This window comes from Microtus ochrogaster, linkage group LG3 (genome assembly GCF_000317375.1).
Source record: "Microtus ochrogaster isolate Prairie Vole_2 linkage group LG3, MicOch1.0, whole genome shotgun sequence".
Taxonomy (NCBI): Eukaryota; Metazoa; Chordata; class Mammalia; order Rodentia; family Cricetidae; genus Microtus; species Microtus ochrogaster.
The window spans coordinates 10,109,156-10,118,561 of record NC_022029.1 but is presented as its reverse complement, the minus strand read 5'-3'; the positions used below and the strand labels follow the sequence as shown (position 1 = coordinate 10,118,561).

General features: G+C 34.0%; 1 protein-coding gene across 1 annotated transcript in view; it reads left to right on the top strand.

Annotated features, from left to right (window-relative positions):
• LOC101979317 (glutamate receptor ionotropic, delta-2) overlaps positions 1 to 9,406 on the top strand; it is an 835,941-nt gene that overhangs the window by 253,265 nt on the left and 573,270 nt on the right. Inside the window, exon 2 of the mRNA XM_005360612.3 lies at positions 5,138 to 5,293. Coding sequence (XP_005360669.1) covers positions 5,138 to 5,293 — 156 coding nt within the window. The remainder of the gene's footprint in view (positions 1 to 5,137; positions 5,294 to 9,406) is intronic.

Genomic DNA, 9,406 nt, shown 5'->3' with positions numbered 1-9,406 from the left:
TGCTCTTACAAAGGTCCTGAGTTCAATTCCCAGCAACCACATGGTGGCTCACAACCATCTGTAATGAGGTCTGGTGCCCTCCTCTGGCCTGCACCACAGACAGAATATTGTATACATAATAAATAAATAAATATTAAAAAAAAGAGCACACTGGCTATTCTTCCAGAGGTCCTGATTCAATTCCCAGCAACCATTTGGTAGCTCATAACAATCTGTAATGAGATCTGGTGCCCTCTTCTGGTGTGCAGGCAAACATGCAGATAGAACACTGCATACATAATAAATCTTAAAAAAAAATTAAATAGATGAACATAGTGTTATCTTCTAATTTCTGCTTGTGTGTCCACTTGAGCATTAGACACATGTAAGTTTCAGGAGATTTAGTCAGAAATAAAGCTGTGGGTTTGGCAGCAGTTCTCATTCTCTTGAGCTGTCAGGACAGTGAATGTGGGCACCATTTATCCCCAATGGATTAGCACTAAAACTACTTAAAATAACACTTGTGGCGTGCTTCATGCAGTGTTTAGTACTAATGGCTGGTAACTGCTGTGGTTGCTGTTATTGGATGCATAACACACCTTACAAAAAAGATAAGTATACTTTCCTGGACTGCAGGATGAAATCTTCTGTTCAGAATCCAATGCCTTCCAACACTTTCTTCCAGACAAATATATTTGGGGTTACTTTGACAATTAAGAACTAGTTTGACTATTATAAATTACTATTGATCTGTAATTTTTTTTTTTTTTTTTTGCTTTTTCGAGACAGGGTTTCTCTGTGGCTTTGGAGCCTGTCCTGGAACTAGCTCTCTAGACCAGGCTGGTCTCGAACTCAGAGAGATCCGCCTGCCTCTGCCTCCTGAGTGCTGGGATTAAAGGCGTGCACCACCATCGCCTGGCTTGATCTGTAATTTTTAATAATACATTACATTTTAAATGAGCTGTATAAAAATAACATCTTAAACAAGAGTATAAATATGCATAAAACAAAACTGACTTTAAATTTGTATTAATAAATGAAAGCCTATACCCATTTTATTTTTAGAAATAGACTAATTATGACCATTAACCATTTATAATCAACCCCCTTTAAAAGAAAATAAATGTTTATATACAATCATTTTCAGAATTTGTGTGTTGTTTTCTCCAAACTGCTTCATGCTTATTTCTGAATGAAGGATTTTTAGGGTTCATGGAGACCAGTTGGGGCATCTTGTTCCATCAAGCCACATTAGCCTATAAAGAATTCATGGGTTCTCATCTTCTGTGGAAACAAAAGCAGAACCTATTTTTCAAAGTAACATATCCTTGGACTCAAATTTTGAAGTCAAGATACCTTTAAAAAATATATATGTATGTTTAGCTTAGCAGCCACCAGAATCAAAAATTTTTCAGCTGTTAACTCATTAACAGTCAAAAAGTCCAAAGAAAACCAAATAATACACATAATCCAGACTCTCTGTGTATTTTCATCTTACATGACTTATTTCTTTATTACTTTTTAATATTATTTTATCTTTATGTCTTTAATCTATGACTGTCTGTATTTTTTTCTTTCTCTCTCCTAATCCCATCTATAATTATCCAACACTGTGACTCATTCAGAGGTCTTTTTTTGCTTGAATCTGTCTTATTGTGTATTTGTAATCATTTTCTGATCAGAAGAGTTTTTTTTTTTCTTTTTTAATGCTGAACAGGTATGGCTAGGACTAATTTTGTGGCTTTGTTGTTTGGCTCTGCAAAGTCCAATATGGCAGAGGTATGCTCACAACCCCAGCTCCAGGGATGTGTGAGTTCTATGCCACCATTAATCAACTTGTAACACTCTGCTCACAAACTCCATTTAAATGCTCTGCAGCAGGATCTACCGAAAGAGCCAGAGCTCTTCATTTTCTCATGCCACCAGTACAAATCAGGAAGCCATTCCTCTCCTCCTCCTCCTCCTCCTCCTCCTTCTTTTCTTTTCTCTATTGAGACAGGGTTTTTCTATAGTTTTGGAGCGTATCCTGGACCTAAGCTGGCCTTGAACTCACAGAAATCTACCTGCTTCTGCCTCCCGAGTGCTGGGATTAAAGACATGTGCCATTACTGCCCGGCTATGAAAGCCATCTCTTAAAGAAGCCACCCTCTGTTTGGAGCCAGCAAACAGCGCATATCTAAAAAAAAAATGTGCCTACCAAGAAGATCCAATTGACTCCCATTTTTTGTGTGTCTAGAAATCTTTTTTTTTTTTTAAGGTCTTAGGCTTTATATAGATGTACATTGCCAAATGATGGGTGCCTTTAGGCAACTGGAGACTGTATTTTTGTTTTGGACACCCAGACCTAAATAATCACACAAACCTATATTAATTGCAGTACTGTTTGGCCAACAGCTCAGACATATTCATAGCTAGCTCTTGTATATTAAATTAACCTATTTCAGAAATAACAGAATGGGATAAAATGTATTTTGGTACATTAATAAAATATGAGTATTCACTCAATAGATATATAATTACATAATTAAGACATGTGCCATTTGTATGTCAATGAAAATTATTCACTGTCTTTCTCATATATTCAGCATTGGACAGATATTCAATGTAGATAGGAAATGAAAGACAAGAGTTACAGAAGCCAGGTCACAGGATTATTGTAATCCATGTAAAGCCAAAAGATCAGTCAGAAGAGAAAGGCAGATTCATGTAGGGCACTCTGCAGAGATTGTATTTTAGCAGGAGGCCTTCTCAGCTATAAAGAAGAAGACTGACCTGTCACACTTGCTGGACCTCAAATCATCATGATTCCTTTATTAGAATATTGACTCACACATTGAATAATATCTTTCATAGCTTTGTCTTTCATTCACTGGAAGGCCTCGGGACTGAATACAAGTTATACATAATCATCACAACTGCAAAGTGAAATTTCTACATTTATCTACATATTTGTGTATGTAAACAATGTGTGTTGTATTAAATTTGTGTACACACACCTAAGTCTGCATATAAAAACTGTATAATATTTAAACATATAATGAGAAACATATATATATATATATATATATATATATATATATATATATACAGTTTGTTTTTGCAGTTACAAATAAGTTAAGAACAACATATATTCGACTGGATATCTAGTGAGCTCTGTAGTAATTTGTTCATTATTTTACTTAATATGAATCAGTCTTTTTAAATCTTATTTAAATTAGTCAACTATTTGAAGTGAATAGGTAATGTAGTTTAAAATATATGCATCCTTTCATGATGAAGAATTAGAATAAAATAAAATGTTATTAATACTAATTTAAAAAGTGTAAACTCAAATGGAAATGGCCTGTAGACTTTCAGTGAGGCCAAGAACTGTTTTCCATTGTGATTCCTCATAGGAACAGTATGGAAGTCACAACCCTTTGTCATTTTGAGCAAGGATACTGTAGTGAAGAAGAGTGTTCTTACCCTCATTGTGAAATATGACCTGTATCAAAGATGTGGCATGTATCTGGTTCTGAATATTTATTTCAAAACTAAATATATTTATAGTATTAAATATAGACAAAGGAACATAAAATATTTTATAACAAATGAGATTTGTAATATTAAAAGTTAATTATAATTCTGTGTTCTCTGAGTTAAAATACTTTTTGTCATCTATTTTAAGGAATACTAATTGATACATTCATTTTTATTTACATAGCAAAGTGGTTACAATTTTGAGCACAATTTTATCTTCTTCTCCTTCCACACAGACTCTTGTCCGCCTTTGAGAATATACTGAAACACCCTAAGTCTGCCCATTTCTAATGCATGGTCAACCATGTTGCCCTGATTCTCATCTATTCTGTTTGTGCTTTTACCTGTACCTCCTGCTTACCCCCTTCCAGTGCCAATGTAAAGTCTGTAAATAACTAGAGTCTGAACCCTTCACCTCTGCTTCCTGATTCCTCCATTCCCAGTAGTTGTGTAAGACCAGCAAGTGATAACAGTTTCGACCATTCATCTGCTCTTTCTGCTTCTCTTCTTCCCGGTGCCTATACGAGGTCTGTAGCTACTGGAGTTTTGCTTCCTTCATCTCCATGCCTTGCTTCCTTCAGTCCTGTGCCTCGGAAAACATGTAATCTCTAGGCTTTTCTCATTTTGCTTAGATTCTACATAGAAGTGAGGTCATACGACAATTTGTGTGGTTGATTTATTTTATGAGTATAATGCCCTCCAGATTTATCCATATAGTGAATTAGAACATCAAGAAATATTTACCACATTGACATTTTAACTACTTTTTTCACACCTTACTTACATATGAACTTTAATACTAATGTTGCTCATAGGTAGAGTTGCTTGTAGATAGGGTCATCCTGGTGCTGACTATAAACTTGAGGCTCATAATTCCTGGTGTGAACAATTTCCTGCTACTCCACAAGAGGCTGAATTAGATTTGAAATCAATTAGTATCTTGTAGAAACATCTGTGTTTAACTACTATACTATGGACAAACAAATGTTAAGACTGAACTGTGGCACTCACTGTCATCATTAGTGGGTGGGACAGGAAATACTACTGTTAAGTTAATCCTTCAAAGAAAAGTTTCTTGTTTTTTTATCCATTCAGAAATCTACATGTCTGGATTATCTGTAAAACGTATTGGGTATAGTGCTGAAATGGCTATGAAAACTCCATTCAAAATAGGAGAGAAAAATGAATGCAAACAAAAAAGCAAAAGCAATTAAGTTCATTTGAGAATCTGAATTCCTGTCTACTCTGGGAGTGGACCATAGTAAATGCCCAGAGTGTATCTCATTTGTCTACAGAAAAATTCCTCAATCTGTGATTGGCACACTTCTTCGAACACTTTGGTGTGTTATCTACTGTCCTGCAAACCCTAAGAACAGCAATGAGCATATAAAATTGTCTCCAGGATGCTCCCCCTGCATCAACATTTTGGTGTACTATTCCTCATCTGCACTTGAAAGAAGTGAGAATGCATTCATGCTTAGTGAGAGCCTGTATTCGGAGCAGTTTGTTCCTGTGATAAATATGGTGAAGTCTTTACGTGAAAGTGTACAGTTTTCAGGTAAATGTGTCTTAGGCATATTGCCAGATATCATGACAGTTTTTATATTTTTTTAAAATAGAAACATTCCCTTCTTTCTAGGAGCAATTTTTGATGAATCTGCTACAAAAGATGACGAGGTATTCCGCACAGCAGTTGCTGACCTCAATCAGAATGAGGAAATCCTTCAGACTGAGAAAATCACATTTTCAGTGACATTCGTTGATGGCAACAACCCTTTCCAAGCTGTTCAAGAAGGTAAGGCCATCAGTGACCTACTATCTATTGTGATTATATTATTTTATTGTTCAGTGACATGAAAATAGATTAATAAACAGCAGTTCATAGTAGGCATCATTCTCTGTGGTTTTGCTAATTAGATACCTTTCTCTGAGAGTGCTTATTATGTAAGTATTTTATCTTATATTCAACTTTTGAAGGCACATCATATGAAAAGGTTATTTTGTGGATTGAAATATGATATAAAAGAGCACATACATTTTACAGTCAAGAACTTTACAGCATTGTTATGACATCAATAGAATGGAACATTCCAGTAAAATATGACTGTCTATCAGAATTTTTGCTTTGGATTTCTCTGTTATTACTGCTGACTTGAGTGTTGTTACAACTTACAATGACATTTCAGGTGTACACATGAAAAATGCATTGCTGCAAGGAAAACCTAGAGACACTATCCAAAAATCAGCAGTGTTACATACACTGTGTTCCTAAAGTCCTGAATCTGGCTGTACTGTTTTATTTTCTACAAGTTACCAAACCTAAATTTATTATCTTCCTTCCTGATTTTCATGATATTGAATTTATAGTTCTCATGCACAAACATAGTCTGCATTGCCAGTTCTTATATTAATGGATTTCTCTGAGTCTGATAATCTAATTAAGTGCTAATGCCCTTCTTTGGTAGAGTACTCATAGGTGGGGAATTATTTCTTTATAGTTACTAAGGCTATAAGTTATTTTTGTGTTTCTCCCCATATTTCAATGCTGAAACACAATTCTGGTCACGATGACATTAAGAGGTGAGTGATCTGGAAGATGCTGAAGGCATGGGAATCTGCCTTTATATAGGGTTAGTGCTTTTAAAAAGGAGGTAGAGTATGCATGTTGTTCCTTTGCCTTCTGAGGGTACAACAAGGACACTTTCTGTAGAATGAAAAACCAGCACTCAGTAGTCAGAATCTGTTAGCCCCACAAGCTTGGGCTTCCAACATTCAGAAATGGGAGCAGTAAGTTTTCATTTACTGTAAGTTACTAATTGAAAGATGTTTTCTTATAGTTACAGAGAGTAAGAAATTGGTCTGTTTTATGCTTTTTTGTGACTGTACTTTTAGGATAATGAAGGGCATAGTAATATAGTCAAATGACTTGGTTTTGTGAAACATTTAAATCAAATTTGAGAGAAGAAACAAAAATCATCAAATTGGAAATAGTAAATTGGGTTGACAGTAAATGGTATCAAAAGACTGACATTGAGCAGATGAGAAAATAACCCCAAGTGTCTGGAACATGCACCCCTTTTATCTATTACTGTAACTTTTTGGAGTTTGGATTGTCTGAGAGAGGACTCATGTGCATTCATTTACTCTGTTCATAGACTGAATTTTGTACCTGTGCTCTAAAAAATATTGTTTATTGCTAATTGGGTAGTATAAAAAGACTCATAAACTGAATAAAGAACCATTTTCACAGAAAACTGAAAATGTTTAATGATGATAAAATAGATTTTGATTTCTAGTAACTGCATATTGATTCAAGACCAAATTAAAAATGCATCCAAATATTTCACATTAAAAACATAGTTATACTATGACTTAAAGTTCAAATAGTGTATATGCTAAAAGATCTTTTATGTAAGCATTTATAAGATGTCTAATATTAGAATCGTTAAAGGAGTTTGAAAAGCAATGTGGAATTTTAAGAAGATATTTGATAATTTACAGAGTGTATGTTCTCTAACAATTATGTTCTCCGTGAATGCTTCAAGACTTCTTTTGACACCTAGTGCTTTCATGACCACGATGGGAGCAGGATACAAAGAGGTCTGACTGACTTTTTCTTCCACCTCTGTATGTGTCAATCTTAACTTCTCTCCAAATCAATCTTAAAAATGCAATTATACACTAATGGCTTTTAAATGTCTCCTTTCATTTAAAAAGTAGATTGGAGAAAATTATAATGTTTAAATAAATTCTCTCATACCATTTTTACAGACTACATTAAAAACAGTGAGTTTTATTTTTTAAACAAAATACTGCAGTGCTATTCTTTTACACTTTGCTTTTGTGAATCCATCCTGCTGTTAGATAACTTCTAGAAACAAAAATGTCTCTCAACAGAACTATAGGGACTTGGAAGAAGTTTTGGCGCTGGAAGAAGATTGGGAAGGAAAATAAGATGACCAGATGGAGTCCAGTAGATATCTGACAAGTAGGCTGAAGGAGCTTGACAGATTGCATGGATAGTGTTTGATACTAACAAGATGTTCTGGTTCAGTTATGTTGATGGGCTGTGCTGGTGACGAGCCTGAAATAAGTTACAGCTTTTTGAGAAGCTCTGTGTCACTCTTTGGTATCTAGAAGATTTATGGGGGGAATTTGTTTGTTTGCTTTTGTTTCTTTGTTTGTTTTTGTTTCTGAGATAGGGTTTCATAGTGTAGCTCATACCAGACTGGCCTGGAACTCGCAGAGATCTCCTGCTTCTGCCTCCCAAGTGCTGGGATTAAAGGTGTAACCCACAACTCTCTGGCTGGATTTAGAATTATTTTATTAGTAAAAATAATAATTTGCAATGATACCATAAGAAAATGGTTCAAAATGATCCCATAGGAACTCTCTAGGCTTCATGAGAAGAAACATTTAAAAGTACCCTTTCTTTAAAGAGTATCAAGAGATTTAGAACAAAAATGTCATCAGAGACTTTTAAATGATTAACTCTTCATAGCAATACTTTTACAATCTATTAAAAAAGAATTCAATATTATTAATTTATTATTTGAAAAACTTCAATGATATTATTCTTATTATTTACACACAATTTCTAACGATCTTGTATAACTTACACAAAATTTGCAGATTAGATACTTTTCTGTTATATGTGCATTTATTTTATTGTCAAAGTACAATATTTAAAAATATAGCATCATCAAGAAAGGGAAAATTTGTTTAATAATGAAAGAAGAGAGAAATCTAATAGAAAAATTTATCACTCAAAAGATGAATCATACTTCATAGCTTATATTAAATTCACTTAAAATTACATTTAACTAACCACATTAAGACCAGAGTTTGGAGCTGGGAATGTTAAAGTACTAATCCACCATGCATAGAACCAAGAGTTCAATTTTCAGACTCACTGAAAGATATTTGAAGAGTCAATTTTTAAAATGTGATATTTCTATTGCCAACAATTAATCATGGAGAAGCATGTATCAGTGAACTGCTGATTGGTTCTTGAGATAATACTAATGATTGACGTCATTCTGCACCTTCTGGTATAGGACCTTGATGATAATCATTGATTGTAATGTAAATTTCTATAAATCCATATACCTATTTTTTTTTTTTTTTGATTTTCGAGACAGGGTTTCTCTGTAGCTTTTTGGTTCCTGTCCTGGAACTAGCTTTTCTAGACTAGGTTGGCCACGAACTCACAGAGATCCGCCTGCCTCTGCCTCCCGAGTGCTGGGATTAAAGGTGTGCACCACCACCGCCCGGCTCATATACCTATTATAAAACAGTGTTTACATTACATTCTTTGATGAGCAATGGTAGTTTTGAATATATTTCTCAGATTATGACTATAATCTTAATTCAAACATCTAATTGAATAACAGAGACAAAAATCTGTTGTTATAAAAATAATCTAAAAAGAAATTTCTTTCAGCAAATTATTTTTTTACTTATTAGTCTATTTTATGAAAAACAATATTAAATTCATATAATAAATTGTTCAGCAATTAACCAAGGACAAATTATTTTTCATACCTTAATATGAACTTACCTTGCTTTTTTGTTTTTGATTTCTTTTTTTGTAAAATATTTTGATAAGTAGGGGACAGGATTTTCTCCTTTCCAGATGGTGCGTAAGAGAAAATAATTGCACCATATCTTTCTAAAAATCCAGTTGCTATGTGTGAGTGGAAATATGAGTCATTTTGAAATGTTGAATGTGGAGGCAAAGCTACTCAGAACCAGAGAGGTGAAACAATTATTCTAATTCTTTTATAGTACGTGCAGATATGAGTAATGAAGAAGCAAACAAGAACTTAAGACAAGTGGTATAAGTTTTAGTTACTTTAATAAATTCAACTGTGCACACACATACACACTTGTATATATGTATGTATGT